Consider the following 19,683-nt stretch of genomic DNA (forward strand, 5'->3'; position numbering starts at 1 on the left):
TGCTGCTCTCTCTTGCGGAAGTGGTAAGTGTGCATTTAGGGCTCAGTATATAATGAATTTGGACGGGACATCTGTACCCTTTGTTTCAGTTTGCCTCTTGACGGTCTCCTGCCTCCCCTCTGCTGTTTTTTTGCCAATGCGACATTTTGGACAGTGCTTAGTTTGGCAACATTGCACGCCTGCTGAGCGAGCTGTTTGGTTCAGAGCTGTGTATTACCCCTGAGATTTCAGACAATCAGGCTCAAATCCACATTATAGGGCGCACATATCCACATCTTAACTGAAAATAAACTTTATGATTGGAAATGAGCCCACAGGCTATGATTTTATTAAACTAATGTTATCTACATTGTTCACATAGTGGTTTACAGATGTGAAAATCTTATGAATTTTTAAGCATTGGGAAATGTTTTCTAGCCCGCCTCTCTTAGATAACATTAAGGTCTCATGACTGAGCTGTTTGTAAAGTATGAGGAAGAAACTCTTAGAGAAGGATAGTGGGATCATTTAAATTCGTGCACTCATATAAAATAGAGAAATTCCTTTTTTGCTTCAGACACAGTGTGTGTTTCTCCCTGTGAAATGCAAACACACAGTCTTACACACTTGTACAACTACTACTCCTCAAACTTAGGATTTAAAACTATGTTGAAATACCCTAAGGTTGGATAACTGTTCCATTATGTGATTGCATTCATTATTGAATTATTATGTGACTAAAAAATGAATGCATTGTACTCAATTTTAAGAAGTAAAACATTAAGCACAATAAATATTTAGCAATGCAATGCATTCTAAACTCTTTCTGTCTTGTAATAAAGATATAATATGACATCTGCATAATCTCTGTTTTTTCTGTCTGGTGTTTTAGGTGGTGGGTGGAGAAAAAGCACAGCCCAGTGCTGGATCCCAGAGGGACTGTCAGTGTGGTAAGGACCCTTGAGACGAAGGAGGGTGCATGGAGGGTTCAAGGCCTGTAAAGCCGGGGTCATCAGCCTGCCTCTGGTTGGGGCTGGTCTCTGTGGCTGTAGCCTTCCTTTGTACAGAGGCCCGGACCACTCCGAGCCCTCTGCTCAGCCCCAGCAATGCGACCTGTGAGGGGAACTCCAAGTGTCTTCCGGGGATCATCCTGCCCATATGGTATCCGGAGGATCCTTCCATGGGAGACAAGATCGCACGGGTCATTGTGTATTTTGTGGCCCTGATCTACATGTTTCTCGGAGTGTCCATCATTGCCGACCGCTTCATGGCGGCCATTGAGGTTATCACCTCCCAGGAGAGGGAAATTGTCATCAAAAGGCCCAATGGGGAAACGACCACCACCACAATCCGGGTGTGGAATGAAACGGTCTCCAACCTCACCCTCATGGCCTTAGGCTCGTCTGCCCCTGAAATTCTGCTTTCTGTAATTGAGGTTTGTGGACATGACTTTAAATCTGGCGAGCTTGGGCCCTCCACAATCGTTGGCAGCGCAGCTTTCAATATGTTTGTCATCATTGGCCTCTGTGTGTCTGTCATTCCCCAAGGAGAGGTACGCAAGGTCAAACACCTCAGAGTGTTCTTTGTCACTGCGGGCTGGAGCATCTTCGCTTACATCTGGCTCTACATGATCCTGGCTGTGTTTTCTCCCAATGAAGTCCAGGTCTGGGAGGGTCTACTCACACTGGCCTTCTTCCCCATATGCGTACTCCTCGCCTGGGTGGCGGACAGGCGACTGCTCTTCTACAAATTCATGCACAAGAAGTATCGCACTGACAAACACAGGGGCGTCATCATCGAGACGGAGACGGAACGCTCCAAGGGGATTGAGATGGATGGCAAGATGGTCAACTCTCACTTCATGGATGGAGGTGCGGCCAGCAATCTGATCGGTTTGATCGAGAGCAAAGAGGTAGACGAGTCCCGGCGCGACATGATCCGCATCTTGAAAGACCTGAAGCAGAAGCACCCAGAGAAAGAGTTGGATCAGCTGGTCGAGATGGCCAACTACTATGCTCTCTCGCACCAGCAAAAGAGCCGTGCCTTCTACCGCATCCAAGCTACACGCATGATGACAGGCGCCGGAAATATCCTGAAGAAACATGTTGCAGAGCAGGCGAAGAAAAGCGCCAGTGTGCAGGAGGTGCATGTGGATGAACCAGAAGAATATGTGTCTCGGATTGCTTTTGAGCCTGCTGTCTACCAATGCCTCGAGAACTGTGGTGCCGCCATTCTGACCATCACTAGAAAGGGTGGCGACATCAACAAGACGATCTACGTGGATTATAAGACAGAGGACGGCTCTGCTAACGCTGGGGCTGACTATGAGTTCACAGAGGGTACAGTTGTGTTCAAACCAGGAGAGATGATCAAGGAAATAAGCATTGGCATCATAGATGACGACATCTTTGAAGAGGATGAGCACTTTTTTGTCCGCCTCAGTAACTTGCGTGTCCTGGAGACTGAGGACGAGGTGCTGTCCCCGAACAGTCTGCCATACCCAAAGGCTGCACTGGGCTTCCCCACCGTGGCCACTGTGACCATTCTGGATGACGATCATTCAGGCATCTTCACCTTTGAGAGCAACTCAGTGCACGTCAGTGAGAGCATCGGTATTATGGAAGTGAAAGTGCTAAGGACTTCTGGAGCGAGGGGGACGGTCATTGTGCCTTATCGCACCATGGAGGGACTCGCCAAAGGAGGAGGGGAGGACTTCGAAGACACCTACGGAGAGCTCGAGTTCAAAAATGATGAGACGTGGTAAGACAGCAGCTCTATTTTTCCAATTCTTGCAGGGCAGTTGCTTTTCATTAAGGTGTTGATTTATAATTGGCTATTATCTGATTTTTAATCACCCAAGGTTATTGAAAATGAAGTGAACTTAGGTGTCATAAATAAGCAATTTTCTTTGTGTTCTTGTTTTTCCTTTCCATTGATTTGTGTGTTTAGATTTTTAATTGCAGTTTGATAGTGGTAAACCTGTCAAGAAACAATAGCGACAGTATATATAATATCATCGCTAGCTTCAGTGCTGCTCGGCAGTCTGCCAGATACACGCCTCATTTAGTGTTTGCTTTTCATACAAAGATGTTGTCGTCTTTGCCTCTTGACATCATTTAATTTTGAACATACTTGCTCATGTGCTTTTTGTACTCATCACTTTGTGAATTTTAAATGCTTTTTTCTTTACATGGTTAGGCAGCGTACCCTCTCATCTGAGCGTGCACTCTATATCCCCTTGTTTTTCTGTCAAGAGATTTTGCTCTCATCAGAGTGCTTTGGTTGCAATCCTGTGTGTGTCGCATGCAATAGGGATTCAACTTTGGGATTCGTCACACAACCGTGGAAACAGGAAGTCCTTAAGTAACCCTCCCCTTGCTTCTCTAATCCCTGCTGCTTTTGTTTTGTCGAACTTTGGAGTTTTGCTCTTTTTCTTTCTTTTTTTTAAAAAACATTTCTGTGTCAGGTCTGCTTCAATTAAAGCAAAACAGTAGGGGAAAAACAGAAACAAGATATTAAAAGAGAGGGAGAATTACAACAAAGGTCAAAGGCAGGGCTTAGCTTCATGTTATAATCAGTACATGGCAGTCTTTTAGGTTGGTAGGTAGACTTTGTCAAAATGAGTGACAACACTGGAGGTTTGATTCCTTCTGGGAGAAGCCATGCTACAAAAGCTTACAGTTTGATAGTAAGCCTCTGTGAGTAGTAGTGACGTCTTATGTAAATTGCGTATGTTATGTAGCCTTGTCAGCTGTACCATCTGTGTACAATTCTGCACTACAAAAACACATAGGCTTACAACTGAGTGGGCATATTTGGCAGTGTTGCAATAATAGCAGCATTCTGTACCGTAGTATAAACAGCACTGGGACTGTGTATTGTATGATACCTCAGCCTTTTGTCCCATGCATGTAAGCCAGTGCTCAGGGATACTGGCATGTGTACAAAATCGCAGCTCTTGAGAAATATTGATTTGTTTATTTCACAGCTTGCATCCACTTGCATCTCACACATCAGTCTGCAGGCACTGAATCAAAGTGACGTGCGTCCATGACATCCCCTTCCCCCCACCAATCAGGACCCTCTCAGCATGCTGTGGCTGACTGGCAGGGTCTGTGCTCCAGGGTGTGGGTTCCTGAGGGCTGAGGCAGCCCAGGAGACCGGCGGCGGGGGAATGAGTGTCGGGGTGATCAGCATGCTCTTGGGGCCCTCTGAGCTCTCAGGGTTTTGCTTGATTTATGTGAGAGATGCTTTTTGGGCCGGGCCTGAAGGCTGCTGGGGGAGTAGAGGGGAGAATGACTATTATTATGAGACTGCTGTGATGTTGTTGGCATTGTGAAGGAATGCTGGTCTATCGATCTGTCCATTGTGTTGCGCATCGTGCTGCGAGTTAGATATTCTTACATTGCAGGATCGCTCTGATGTGAGACTGCACGACGTGACATGCTGTGAATTTATAAATACAAGAAGTGATCTGAGAGAACAATCAGACTGTATGGTCAAATAATTATTTCTTCAGAAGACATTTCAGTATAACAGCAAGGACTTGTGTTATAGAGATTATTAATTTATGTCAATTTCTTCATTTTACATTTATAAGAAATAAAAAATACAAATACTAGTGAACTGGGGGAAGAATCTGACTTTATGGCCTAATAATTATTGCTTTTGAACATTTTATAAAACGGTAATGACCACTACTAAAATGTAGCATTCTATGTTCGTCATCATTCACTATAATTCAGAGAAGTGAAATATATTTGTCAACAAACTCCACCTACCAGCAGCTCTAAAGTAGTTGTAGTCTTGTAGTTTCATATTGAACAGACAGAGCTTTGTCTGTTCAAGTATCTCTCGCCAAGAAAGCAAATGAGTGTATTCCCCAAAATGTTGAACTATTTCTTTAAACCATCTCAAACCATGGAGTGGCTGTATGAGGCAGATTTAGGCTGACCGTCCTTCATTTCTGTTTGTTTTAGAACAATTTCTAAAATGGAGATTTATGATTTAATCAAAACACTGCATGTTAGGTTGAAAGACTTGAGGTGAAGGGCCGAGTCAAAGGTCATAACATCTGACCTTTGATCCTTTTAGCAAGAAGTAAAATCATATTGTTGCTTTTAAATCAGTTGTAAATGCAAACTCTGACATTTTCATTGGCATTGAAGAGAAGAGGCTGTGTGCTTACAAAGAAAAAAGAATACGTTAACTAAGTAATAGGTGTCAAAATCACCAACTGTGGAGTAAATGTTAAAGAAATGTTGTTCACATGCACACATACAGTTTTATTGTCCACAAATAGACACCACGTGAGTTTTACTGTTTGAGGCACAGCCCAAGACAGACTGTAGATATTAAACTAAACTTACACAGTCACTGTTGGTTAATGTACTCACTGTGGAGTAATGATGAATGCTATATGATTAGTCAAAACATACAGGACATTATTCCATTAAGCAGTTCAAACAATAAAAACTGTTCATATGCATGAACACACTCGTATGTTTTTATGAAAATATTTCCCTCCTCCTTCAGAGACTTGTGGATCTTTTGTAGAAATGGCAGACTGCTGTTACAGAACTCCCAACAAATCTCCAGAAATTTCCATAATTACACTCGGATAGTGATGAATTAGATTCTGTGTGCATCCATAAAAAAGACAAAGAGGAGCAGTGGAAGTGACAGCTTCATCCAGAAGCATACTGGAAGATTCATGAGAACATTTCCATACACAAAACAAAAGGGATGAATGTGTAGAATATTCACTAAAGGCATAATTACAATGATGTTTCTTCCGCTGCCTTGAAAGTTCTCCTCAGGGTCGTTTTCATGCTCGTGACATGAAAAAATAGAGAATTTATTTGCCTCCATCACCTTCAAATTCATATTCCACCACTTCTTTGTATGGAAATTGACACTGAAAATATTTAATTTCCATTTTGGATAGACATAAAAATTACAGAAGGATTTCCTAGTTGGCACACGGTTAAAACAGCTTTCCCTCTTACTGCTAATTCAGTGTTAATTGTGACGACTAAATGAGGGCAGGCTGTGCTCCCTGTCTGAAGGGCAAGGTTTTTTTCTTGACGTCCTTTAGGACAATTAGACCACATAATGCTTCAGCTCTCATGCTCTGCTTTTCTCTCCCACCCTGTTTTACGAGGCATTGACTCTCAATCTCTTTTGACACACTTTGGGCCCATTGTTATCAACCAGAGTGGAAATTTATTACAGTCCTAATCTGGAGCTCTGGAATACATCACTCCAATTCTTAGCCAGACAATAGTCCTCAGCATGAAGGATGAAGTTTAATAGTTTTTTTTTTTTTTTTTTTGGTGGCTGTGCTTCTGCTCCGAGCCAACAGATATGAACCTCAACAAGGCACCGCAAGCTTCTTAAATGTACATTTTAAGGTGGCCCAACCCATAAAGTGACTCCTAAGGTAAAGAGTGCATGCTAATATGTTAGCTTAGGCTCACAGGAACACATTTTGAGGTGGTATAGAGCAGTCGTTCCCAACCTTTTATTGGTTATTTATGTGACAAATCAATTAATTGTTTCAACTAAAACACGTCAGTAAACAGTAAAAAATGCCCAACTTCTCAATGCTTGTTTTATCAGATCATCAGTCCAGAACCCAAAGATATTTAATCTACAATAACATGAAATTGAGAAAAGTAGCAAATTATTATTACATCTCAGAGGCTGGAAACGGCGAATGTGTGAGTATTTTTTGATGATTAAGCAATTACCACATTTTTTGCTGTTTCTTCCTCTTTCGATCAGGTAATCATTTTGATTTTCAGAGGCATGAAGAGATAAAAATAACCAGTATTTCACAAGGAATAAGCCAAAAAAAAAAAAAAAAAAAAGAGAGAGAGAGAAAAGTCAAAAAAATGAATCACCGCAGCACTGGAACTGTGTCTAACAATGCTAGTGCTGCAGCGATTAGTCAATTCAAAAATCTGTTCAATGTTTTGAGTCATTATTGAAGAAAAATTGTCTTGCTCCAGCCTCTCCTGCTGTGATTATTTTCATCAAGGGTTTGTACAGTGGTTTCCTTAGTCTTATACACTGAATATCTGTGAGTTTTGGACCGTTGGTTTGACGAAATAAGTAATTTGAAGTCATCACCTTGGACTCCTGGGAGCTCTGATGGACATTTTATAGCTAAAATGACTAATAAAGAAAATGATCTGCAGCTTAAGTAGTGAAAATAGGGAAAATAATCTTTAGATGCAGCCATGAGCAATTCAGATTTATCTTGAGACCCTTTCAGGGGTCAGGAACCATAGGTATATACTGAGAATATTAAATGGATAAAAGGTCGCAGGCTTCTGTTTCCTTTGACCGAGTGACAATAACATAGCTGTGAGGTGGAGATGCTCCATCCCTGGAGAGCTGGATGTTTAACTAGGCGCTGATGGATTCATAAACAAATGAGTGGTGTGCAGCGGACAGACCAGAATCAGCTAGAGTAATTGCCACTGTGGTCACGCTGTATGAGCACGACTCCTCTGTGCTTGTAAACCTGCCATATATTTTTATAGAAATAGCATCATGTAGGGGGGTTGTGTTATGCTCATGATAAGATGCACAGATCTACCCATTCCCCTGATATCTGCCCCTCCTCTTCTCAGCTCTTGCAGTGGGCCCTCAACCAGCCTTTTTCCTTAATATCTCAGGAATGTGTAGCTGTCACCCCTCTGGGTGTCATGACTGACAGAACACATGTCCACGCTGATCCTCATCCTGCTGACCACTCAGCTTTTCCCCCTGCCAGCACTTTTTCAGACATCCTGGAATAGACCCATGAGGTTTACCTTACCACCCCTGCAGCCAGCCCTCTCACACAACCAGGATCGTCTCCGGCTCAGCTAATCATATTCACTGTACGTTTGTTGTTTTATTCATGCTCATAGCCTCATAGTTTCTGTTCTCTCAATAATTGGAATGTGTCTTTGTATTTTCACAGTGCCTCAGGGTGCAATCACACTTTGTTTTCTCTGGTAATGTGGTGAAGTTTGTTTGTAGTATTTTTGTGTTTGCTTCATTACAGTTTACGTCCAGTTAAAAGTGAACCAGGGCTTGTAAACAAAAGTCACACTGACTCACATGTGGCTCATTCTATGGTTGGTTCTGGTGGGAGATTTTGGCAGATGAGGGATCAGAACAAATCATATTCCAGTCGCTTTAACCAAAGCTGAGCGTGATGGAGTTGCTCCAGTAAGGAGGGTAAAAAGAAAATATCAAGATATTGTTAGCATTCTGGAGGCGTAGTGGTTGGGACCATACAATTGCAGAAGTCTGTGGTTCAGTTGTGGCTTTTTTGTTACATCTCATGCCCCTCTGTCTCTCCCCACGTTTTCATCCTGTCTGTATTTTTTACTATCACCTGATTTGGTGAAGATGAAAATGAGAGGTAAAATGGAAAAAAAAGGGTCAAACATCCAGGTTAAAACCAGCCATATATTTATGTAGCCATTGTTTAAGCAGAATTTAAATAGCTACATCACAGTGAAGCAGGTTATATCACAACTTGAATGTTTCTAAAGCAACAGTTACTGCAAATCACCAAATCAGTAGTTACCTGTATGGTGTTGCTTTATCAGATTATCTTTAGTTTCATACGTGGGGAGAGGTCATGAAGACAAAGCTGAATATGACATGAACTATAAGAGTCTGCAGCCATGCTAGGCAGCTCTGTGAGGCTGTACTAAAGCACAGAGGTGCTAACGGTGCTAACAAAGTTGGCTGATGGGAATGTCATTTGTTTGGCAGGTATTTGGTCATAATACAAATAACCAGATAAATTAAAATAATGACGTGATGATAGAACAACTCAGAAGATGATCAAAAGAGTTGAGATATTTCACATGGCTAAAAACAAACCCTCTGTTTGTGGTGGAGTGAATGCATCCTTAGCAGCAATTACCAACCATAAAGTGGCATGAAATTGTTCTCTGTACCACAAACACCTTTCCCCTCTCACTATCATCTTATATAAGCTTGTTAACACACACATACACACATATATACTGTATATAAAAGACGGTCTCACACAGGTTCTAACACATCCAGAGACATACAGGTACTGGAAGATTCATGAGAACATTTCTTATCTTTGCAAACTTATTGTAGCTTTTGCACTTTGGCTCCTGCTTACAAATACTGTACAGAAACACACACACACTCGCACTAACTCACGCACAGGTTGAGTGGCAATAAATATGCTGGCCCTGCGTTTGTTCCTCCCAGTTGGGGGAATGCAATTAAGTTAAAGCTTATTTATAACACAATTCAGTGCAGGGCGTGACGCCAGCTCTGAGCCTCCCCCTGAGTGTTTGTGTGTAAATCTGACTGAGGATCATATATTCAGGCTCCCCAAACTTCTGACAGTCTCTCAGGCCTAATAGAGTTAGGATGGAGGTAAGTGCATCAGTTTGACCCATTTGACTGTCAAAGCGTTTAGCTACAGTGTTTTAACAAATAAACATGGCGCTGTTTTTATTATTTGGTTTCATTCTGGAAAAGATGACGTGACGCCTGCTCTTACACAGCGATTGAGTGTGCAAAGTTTAAATAAGTTTCTTTGTAAAGGGAGTTATTTTAAGTGCTCGGTTGACAAAATGATTTCTGTCACAGGCATGATCCTTTAGAAAATTTGAAAGCTGCATTAAAGGGATGTTTCCCACAAAATATGCATTTACCAGCATTTAAAGCATTCAAAATAAAATGTTCCGATAATTAATCAATACAGTTATTGATGACATGTTTATTTTAAGTGACCCACTGTTGTAAATTCTTCTCACCAACTCAGTTTTGAAGCTTTAGTGGCTCAAGAAAAGGGCCATTTCACCCAAATAACAAAAATGGTATCTAGGTATGTAGATAATTTCCATATGTTGTGTATTGTGTGTGTTATTCAGAGTGATGGACATTGTTTTTGGGAAGAGATGTTGATGTAGCTCTGGGGACGGCAATGTCAGTCTGTTGGTCAGATGTTAAACAACTATGTGATGGATTATCATGAAACTTTGATCATGGTCACCAGAGGATGAACTCTGCTTTTTATCGATGACCTGACCTTTCCTATGTTGTCACCATGAGGCTGACATTGGTGGTTTTGAGTGAAATATCACTACAACTACGAGGTGGATTGTTATAAAATTTGGTTCAGACTCACATGTTTGTCTCAGGATGAATTCAGATAACTTTGATGATTCCCCAGACTTTTCCTCTGACACTGTAAACTCACTGTATCTCTCAGTTTTACAGAAAAAAACTTCCACAAAACAAAATCCAGATCCTCCCAGAACACATCCTGTTCAACACTGTAACACCCGCACGGTGAAGGGAGCAGCTCACAGCAGATGTTGTGATCATCCGCAGCCTGAAACCTGAGTTTACTGTGGTATTAGATATGTTTCTTTAATTAGTGTGAGCTAGTTTGTGAGTAGACAGCTCAAGTACTCTGATGTTGCCTTCAGTCATATCAGATGTGCTGTAAATAGGAACTGCCTGCTGGGAAAAACTTTTCATGTCGGCTTCCTTGAGGTGACAAGTAGGATATGTGGGAACTTTTTATTGGCTGTGATATCTACAGCTTGACGTCACGAATCGTAGAAGTGTGTCAACCAAGGAAAGGAAATATTAAGTCTTCATTTAAAGAGGCATTCCAATGATTTTACCATGTCTTTTTCCATTTTTTGTGACTCTGGAGAGAGTATGTCATAGTGCCGTCACCAGGGTTATCTCAGCTTGGCTTCAGAGGCTGCAGAGTTTTAACTGAAAGCTTGTATTACCTACATGAGCTGTGGTGTTGGAAGGACATGGATGGAAAATGGACATGGAACAAAATATTTTTTCTTGAATTATGGGAAATGTAGGATTCAGCATTTTGTGAGCTTAAGCTCAGGATATCTCAGCCTGCCAACACTGCTGGAGTACCACTTCAAGTTAACTAATTAAAAACCAACAATAGTAGAACTGGTAATTCACAGCTGCTTTAGTTTGGCTTCTTAAAATGATCTGATACACTGGTTTGTTCTGCTAGCAGAAAGAAGTGTAGCTGCATAGTTTAAGTCATTTTCAGTTTCTATAATCAATTAATTGAAGTCATAGAAATACCAAACAGTCATTTCGTGTTGGGAATATTTCACTTTGCTCTAACAATTTAGAGAGATTGATCAATCAATGAAAATAACTGTTAGTTGCAGCCCCGTTTTTTACAATAACATAATGGCAAAATGCTTTAAAATAAACTGTGAAAAGTGCAAAGTGATATCATCTAATCAACAGTCCAAAACCTAAAACATCAGTCATCAGCATATTCAGGAAATTTCTTTTTTTTCCAGTTTACTTTCAGATATGAATTTAAAAAAACTCAGCAAATTACCTACCATATAACAGCTAATCAAGTATCAAAATAGTGAAACTCCCATAGTGAAAATAAAGATTTGATGCTGTCTCTTCAGCTTTACACAACAGTACATATTGCTTGTGTGTAGGTCTGGATGCAGGTTTGCACTTGAAAGGGGGGATGAAGAGTGGTGCGTTCAATACAGGTTGCTGCTCTCATTTCATTCCCTGCCTGCCAGGGTGACAGTCTGGGGTGCCCGGTAGAGGTGCCCTTCCTGCCCCTGCACCCACATCCAGCATCTGCATACTTTGATAAAGGTCAGTCCCGCTCCACAGCACCTTCCTCCATGCACAGCGCAGCAGCATTAAGACTAGTAATCGATACAGCTCACAGCGAGAGGAGCTAAGGTTGCACCGAGCACGATGATGGGGGGTTTTTGCAAAAGGCTGCAGGAGATGAGAGAAGCTGTCTGCTTTTAGGTGTTTTTTTCCTGCTATTGTCTTATTTTTCATGCCCGAAACAGTAATAGAGAAGCATATGAGGGTGTGGGGTATGTTTTGCAAATTTTGCAAATGCACAATGATGATTTGAATGTGTGAATTCGGCTCAGGGCACTTGACGTCTGACCAATATACAAAATGCTTCACTGAGCAACCCGGAAGGCAGATGAGCATCAGTAAAGCTGAATGAATGAATAAGTGGAGGAATTTATTTTTCTTTTTAAAAAGACATTAAAGTTGACCCCTTAAGACTTTCTCCATAAAAGTTTTTACTTGTGGTGGTGGCATCTTTGATATAGCTTTGTCGCACTACGCTTCCCTGATATTATCCTGTCAATCAAAGAATGGATGTTTATTGTGACACCTTTTTGTGCATCTTTTGTGAATTGAATATTTTGGATTTTTAGGATGTTGGTTGGAAGTTATTTGAAGTAGAGCTTAAACATGTTGTCAATTGATTTAAATTCACTGACGATTCAAGAATAAAAAAAATGATTGACTGTTAAAGCCATTTTCAACAGAATATGAAATAAATGAACTGGTATATGAACTGTGAAGCATGAAGATTTCCTCCTTTTTTGGTTTTATTAGCGAATGAATATCTCTGGACTTACAAATGTTTATTTTCTTAGAAGAGAAGTGGTGGTAAAAAAGTGTAGTTTTTAGAGGCAGGTCAACTCATAACCCTGATCTGTCCTACCCTGAACAGAAAAATGCTTTGTTCTCTTTTTTTTAAAAGACGTCCTGTTTAATCCATCACAGCTCATCCGGTCTGGTCAGTCAGTGACATGTGTTGCTGCTGTGAACCCTGGAAAGAGCCTCAGCTGATGACCTCCCCTTTTCGCTCTCTGACCTCTGACCAGTGCTGTCCTGTCATGAACTAGTGAATCCATGCAGCATCTAAAGAAGCTACACTGGATTTTTTTTTCCATATCATGATTTGTGGGATTTTAAAGTCAAAGAAAAGGAGTCAGTGGCTCCTCGCTTTGTTCAGCTGTAAATCACAGGGGGGCTTGTAGCACTCCAAGTCAGATTTTTTTTTTCTTTCTCTCGTCTTTGATTATCCGACTTGTACCAGCTTCCTCTTTCCACATCCCCTCCATCCCTGCAGTGGGTTTGCTCTTTCTCTCAAAACACATTGAACCGATTCTCACTGTGATCTCACTCCAGTTTTACTCTACACTCTCCACAGTCCCAGGGCTACTCCTCTCCTCCTCTCTCTCTCTCTGTTTCCATGTGTCAGGCCGGACCAGCATGCTCTGCGGGCAGCTCAGGGGACCTCCTTTAGGGGGAACTCGCTCCTCCATATTATTCCCAGGGTGCTGCAGCAGAAAATGCGCCAGAATGCATCAGTAGTTCCTCGCTACCCCTTTCCTTATCCTATTCCTGCACGCACCCCCCCCCCACCACCACCACCCTTCATCCCCTTTCCCATGCCTCCTTTTCCTCCTCCTCTTTCCTTTCTCATCATTTTCCTGTGGTGCAAGAGCAGGCATGATCTCAACATCCATGTATCAGCTGTTTTAAAAAAATCACTTGATTTGTGTTTCAAAGCTAAATGAAGTTCGGCAGTGCCTCTCGCTTTTCAAGAGGACTTTTACAGAGCCAGCAGGAATTCTGAGATTAAGTATGAAAGCAATGTGGTTTCTCTATTTGAACTGGAAGATTCATAGAAATACTCATTAAAGACTCATTAAAAAAATCTTTAATCAGACGTGTATGAAATGGAAAGATTTACCTTGTGATTGAAACTATAACCAGAAACATTTGAATAAAATGGCTACGACTCAATAGAAGTAACGACTTATGCCGTGTTCATGTCGCATCAGATGGATGAGAAAGATTCCCATGGTTACAGCTTGCAAGCGTTCGCGTCACAGGGTAACTCAGGACAGTTGTGTGATAGCAGAATTGGCTTTGTGAGAGGTAAAAATAGAGTGCAATAACAATCTAACACTTTATCAATTAGATCTGGGTTTAATTATATTGAACGAGGCACTTAGTCTGACATGAAGCATCCATTTTTGCTTGGGTTCAGGCGCGTCTGTATTATGCAAGCACCAAGACAGAGACCGTAGTAAACTAGTAATTATGATAATTCCAGTATGAACTGAACGTGGCATCAGGCCCATGAAGCAAATAAAATGAAACAGAAAAGTGAATATTAGTGCTGTTAGTGCATTTATAAATCCATCCTCATTGCACTTTTTTGTCCAATTGCATTTATTAGATTATTTTTGTGTACTGTTACTGTTTCAGCAATTAAAAAGAAGTAAATAATAAGCTGAAAAAATCGATTGGATGTTTGCTTTCAGGTACTGTTGTCATGGATTCACTGTATTTGCTGAGCCGCATCTCCTATCTTGAAAGCCAGTTGCTGAGTAGAGACGCTTTGATGAGCTTGTGTGATGGTTTGTCTTGAAAAGAGCGATGGCACCGCAGAGCCAGATGAATCTCAGTGCAGAATCTCTTGTAATCAGTTGAGGGGGAATCTTTATTTCACATCCCTCTTCCATCATCGACTTCTTTTTTTTCCCCCTTCTCTGAATGTCTCAACTTTACTTCCCCGAGGAAAACAGTCAGACCCGAGGCACGAGCTACAGCCAAACTCTTTCCTCGATGCCTTGAGGACAGACTTGAAGACAGGCTGCATGCTAAACACATATCTGATGCTTATGTGTCTGTGTGTGTCTGTTATTTCTGTGCATCTGTGCTGGTGGGAGAGCTGGTTTAACTCAGGAGAGGAAATGGATCTTTCTTGTTCCTGCTAATCCTCTCTGTTGATACTGGAGTGGCAGACTTATTAGGCGACTTATGCTCTGCAGCAGGGGAAGGGTTACTCTTAGGCCTCTCCTTGCTCTCCTGGATGATGATATTTACATCAACCTCAAAACCATTCTGAGAAAAATGAATGTGGTAATAGCACAGCAATCCCTCCTACTTATGCTCACAACAGGGGGAATGCTGTCTGATAACTCCAAGCCCTGAGGATTTTGGCAGACAGCACAATACAAATCATGGCAGAAGAAGTTGAGCACAGGATGATGTTCGTGGTGTCTTGACAGGGAGATGTAAGCAGGGGCCGGAGGGAGGCGTAAGCAAGCTGAAGTTAAAGGTTACCCCATGACTTCTGCAAAACAGGAAGACGACGCCCAAATCCAGGCAACTTCACATCTACTCTCGTCTGTTTTAGTCCCCTCATCTTTTATCGACACATTTAGTTGGATTTCTGTTCCTGCCCCTGTGGATTTTTGATGTCAGTTTTGTCTTTGTTTTAGTTTTTCTCTTTGGGGACGAGCTGCTTTTTATAATTCCCACTGGGTTTCTTTGTCTCACCTGTAGAGACTATATTTATGCTCCTTTCTTGTTTTATCCGTTTTTTCTAGTTGTTGTTCAAAAAACTTCCACAATCTTAGCCATCAGAAGTTTTGTCTGCCTCACCTGCCCCGGGTATTAGATGTCTCAGGTTTTTATGTGCTTTGGTGAATGCACGGTCGACGGGTCCATGTTCAGCAACACTTGAATCTTCCATGTATAACTACAGAGATAAAATGTCTGTTTGTTCCCTGTATGTTGTGCTTCTTGTTGACTTCTGATGTTTTTGTTGTTTCTTTGCCACCTCTTATTTTAGTCTGTTCTCTTTTGGGGTGGGTTTTTTTTACTTTACCCACCAAGTTTTTTTTTCTCTTGTACTTATATTTTTTCAAAGAATATAATATCAGAAGAATCCAAGACCTCAGATTTGTTCCCTTTACCTGTAACAGGTGTTGAACAACTTCAAATATGTGGGGTCTACATTCAACAGACCTTACATCTTGAATTTATTTGACTTCTGCACTGTAAAAGAGATTCTTATCACATCATTTCTGACAAGAATTCTCTCCCAAAGTCCTTAAATCCTTATTTTGTTAAAAGGTGAAGAAATCATAACGAATGATGGAATATATCATCTGTTTCCAACACATATCGTCTGGTGTTTCCTTAATCGTCTGCATCTTTAAATGAGAAATAACAAGGCAGGTTGTTATATCATTGAGAAACATTTGAGAAAACACAATTGAGAAATATAAACCTTGATTTTACAAAAGAAAGCTATGAAGCCACAGATGATTATCTCCTGAGACTGTCTAGTTCCACTCAGTCTTTTAGTGCCTTTCAGCTCATTGTTTAGAAGGCAGCTGTTTTTTTTTCCCTAAAAACACACTGAGCTGCCTGCTCAGCAGCAAACAGCAGACATACAAATTTAGCAACTAGCTGGTGAAGATAGTGGCGTAATTAGAAAGTTAAAGAGCCATATATTTTTGTCAGAATTTGGTCAAGACCAATGCAGTGTGGAAAGGAGAGAAAATACTGGACTTAAATCCATCAGATGGCCATATAGCTCCAAATTAATGCTAATGTTGCTAATGTTTGCTAGCATTGTGACATTGTGTTCATATTTATCAAAGGACATATTCTGGTGCTTTTATTGCACATTGCCAGTCTGGTGGTTTTAATCCAGGCCCATGCTGGCTCCATGTTGGTGGCCAGCCTAAGCTCACATGTATGTAAGAGGGCCAGTCGTGCCAGAGGCTCGGTAATGGAGGTGGAGGGCGGGGAGGAGGGCCATGGAGGGTCAGTTTGGCAAACAACTGTGCCCATGCTGCCCCTCTGGTGTCCAGAGATGGGTAGAGCTGTCATGTCGAGAGAGCTGGCGAAAGATGAAGAGGTTACGCTGTTGGGATCACAGCTCTGCCAAGGCCTGCGGGACCTCTTTCTCTTTACAACACTCAACCTAATCTCCTCCACTATCTCCCCTTTCATTTCCCTCTCCTTTTCTTCTTTTCATGTTCCTTTGTCTCTTATCGTGTTGGGGGCCCTTGTTCCTGGCTCACTTATGCTCTTTTTCCCCCTCCTTGCATTTTTCTCTTGGTTTTTTTTTTAAATCTATTCCAGCCTATTTTCAAGCAACCTTTCTTGGATTTTTATCCTCGTGTCTATTTTTTCTCCATCCTCCTCCCCTTTATTTCAGCGTTAATTTCTTTTCATTTGAATTGTGCTAATTCCATTTCATCTCTTCTCACCCCCACCATCGTTCATATTTATTATTTAAGCCCTCAGCAGTGCCTCCGTATGTGCCTTCCCCTCTTTATAGATGTTGGCCTACTTCTGTCTCAACCTGTAATTATGCTTTGGATTGAAGGCTGTTCAGAGGTCTGGACTGAGTGTCACAGCAAGTGTCAAACTTGTGGGTTTAAACTGGTTATGCACATTTAACAGAAGGAATAATGTCATGATCATAGTGGCATGTATATTCTGCTGACAAAGGGAAAAATTATAAAGTGAAATTAAGTTAAATTAGTATGATTTATGTAGGGAAACAAGAGTTTGCTGATGTAATTGTGTGGACCTTTATTTCACTAAAATTCAACTTGAATCTTTTTTTTATCAGTTGCTTCTTCTATCATCATTAATGATAAAAATTGTGGAGTAGGAAGATGTGAATTTTTTCCAGCTTCTGAACGGGGGCAAGTTTGAGAACAAGATCAAGGTGACTTCTTCTCCAACCAGATATTAATGTCTTTTAACAGAGAAAAGCAGTAGATCTTCACATTTTAAATAAAAGACCAATTTTTAAACACATTTTAAATCCTTTATAAATGACTTAAATGATTAATTATAGGAGAAAGAAGTTTGAGAAAAATATTATAAGTATTTTTTCTGATTTAAATACAGGTCTCTGCTTGTGTAATATTAAAATATAATTTAAACAATCATTATTGTGAACCTGTCAGTCAAGGAAAAGTCAACGTTGCCTCATTTTCTGTTGAACACATTTACTTGGATATTACATTACTTAACATGACTGATACTGACTTTTATAATGCATTATATTTTTTGATAATGAGTGCGTAGTTTGCCAAACTAAACTGTCACCTACAGCTAACTAAAACAAGAGCTGGTGATAGCCACCGCTAGCCTCAGCTAAAGGTAAAATTACTTAGTATTCCCCCACTGTTTCCTGTAATTAAGATATATCCATTTTGGTGAACGAACATCTTGATAATTTTGTTTGTTATCGCACATAAATGAGGCAGCAGCCTAATCCAGTTGTGGAGAATAAAACCATAAAGATGAAACTAGCTTTACTTAGCTTTTAACTCTAGCGTAATTCACAATTTGATGTGGTTAAGCTACTATATACTCAAATATTTAAATGTATTAAACTGTAATTCTGGTTTCCCTTTTATGTCTTTCATAATTCTGCTCATGAAATGTAAAATTTAACAGAAAATAAAGCTGCTGACACTTGATGTGCCACTGCACAGCTCTAAGGAGTGCACGGTGCTTACAACCTATGTACGTGCAGGTTATTTTTGAACAGTATTTATAGGGAATAAAACCTTTCTAACCTTCAGACCAATGTCAAAGGACATGAGAGGGTGTCATTTCTTGGACGTAAAAATACATTTGCCTTCCTGCCACAGCCGTGGCACCTGTCATGTTAGTTTTCATCCAGCTCGGTGTAGCCGTGCTCTTCAACATGCCACCAACTGAGGCAGCAACAGGACAGCAGGCGGGATGAGGTGGTGGTGAAATGAAACACGCAGGGAGCAAGAGGAGATAAAGAAGGAGGGAGACAGATGAAGAGGGTGAGGAGACGGAGAGAGGGTGAGGCAGGGAGGATGTGTGAGGCCGAGGTGGCATCAGAGGGAAAAAGGTGCAGGGAGATAATGATGGAGACAAAATGAGAGGCAGAGAAGAACAGAAAAAGAAAGAAAGAAAAAAAGCATCTGAGACAGACAGGAGAAAATGAGAGGAAAACAAAGCAAGTGAAAGAGCAAGGGAGACGGATAAAGAGAGAGGTGGAAAGAAGTAGAGGAGAGGACGGGTGAATAAGGAATGAGAGAGAAAATGAGAGCTGAGCCCCCCAGATTTCTGTGCCGTGTGTTGGCAGATTTGATGAGGCTTGACCAGGTGTGGGGAAGAGGAGGAGGAGGAGGAAGGGAAGGCAGGGCCCTGGTTACTGTAGATGGGATTGAATTTCCTCACGACAAGCATTGATTATAGTAGCCAACACCATGAAAATCCCCAGTCATTAGGAGATAAAAGAAGACAGTCAGGCCAGATCTGTGCGCAAGATCAGCAAGATAATGTGTAAGAGATTGTTTGGTTGATGACAAACTAAAAAAAAAAAGGCAGAAAACGATAAGCTGCACGCCAGATTGAGGCTCCGCCTGTTATTTATTCAGCAACATTTCAACCTTGGCTGGCCTTTTTCAGACTGTCAGAGAGGAAGGGGAGTTGTTTCTAAAATGAGATATATGTCATTTGAAAAAAAGGAACTTAAACTCTAATGAAATTACATTAAAATGAATTACATCAATCTCCAAAAGTTCACAGCGACACAACACTGCCATTAATAACCGTAACACTTCAACAAAACAAATTTACTGTTGCAGTTTAGGTGTACAGAAACATCATTTCTAGGAGACTGGGTTGGTATTGGACTGTTTTAATTTTGACAGACTTGCACTGAAACCTGTGTGTGAGTCCTCTGGGGAAGGGGAATCAAGAAAATGGGAAATGGTTACACACAGTACATGTTTGTCTGTCTGGTTCCTCATGTTAACTGTTGGCCAGAAACGTGTACTTCCCTCAGGAAGTGAGTCTATGTCATCTTATCTCAGCAACTTTCAACTGCACTGAGATGCAAAGAGAAGTAAACACTGACAGTGTTGCAGGGTGAGAGTGAGTGCAGGTTAGACGACTAAAACGATTGTTAAGGCAGGATTTAGCTAAATCAAAAACAACAAACCCTGTTCACCTCAGCCCACTACCTCTTACCCAAGATGAAGAAGG

The 19,683-nt window shown here is 41.1% G+C and overlaps 1 protein-coding gene across 4 annotated transcripts in view; it reads left to right on the plus strand.

The window, feature by feature from the left end:
* The window catches only part of slc8a3 (solute carrier family 8 member 3), a 109,304-nt gene that overhangs the window by 9,010 nt on the left and 80,611 nt on the right, over nt 1–19,683 (plus strand). For 3 of the 4 annotated variants that reach the window (XM_051078144.1, XM_018681669.2, XM_051078143.1), the window contains exon 2: nt 872–2,739. In XM_051078144.1, the coding sequence (XP_050934101.1) occupies nt 959–2,739 (1,781 nt within the window). In that variant the 5' untranslated portion in view covers nt 872–958. Of the gene's footprint in view, nt 1–871; nt 2,740–19,683 lie in introns of those variants that run through there. The other variant, XM_018681674.2, reaches the window with a different exon arrangement.

The sequence above is a fragment of the Lates calcarifer genome, linkage group LG19 (genome assembly GCF_001640805.2).
Source record: "Lates calcarifer isolate ASB-BC8 linkage group LG19, TLL_Latcal_v3, whole genome shotgun sequence".
In the NCBI taxonomy this organism is placed as follows: Eukaryota; Metazoa; Chordata; class Actinopteri; family Centropomidae; genus Lates; species Lates calcarifer.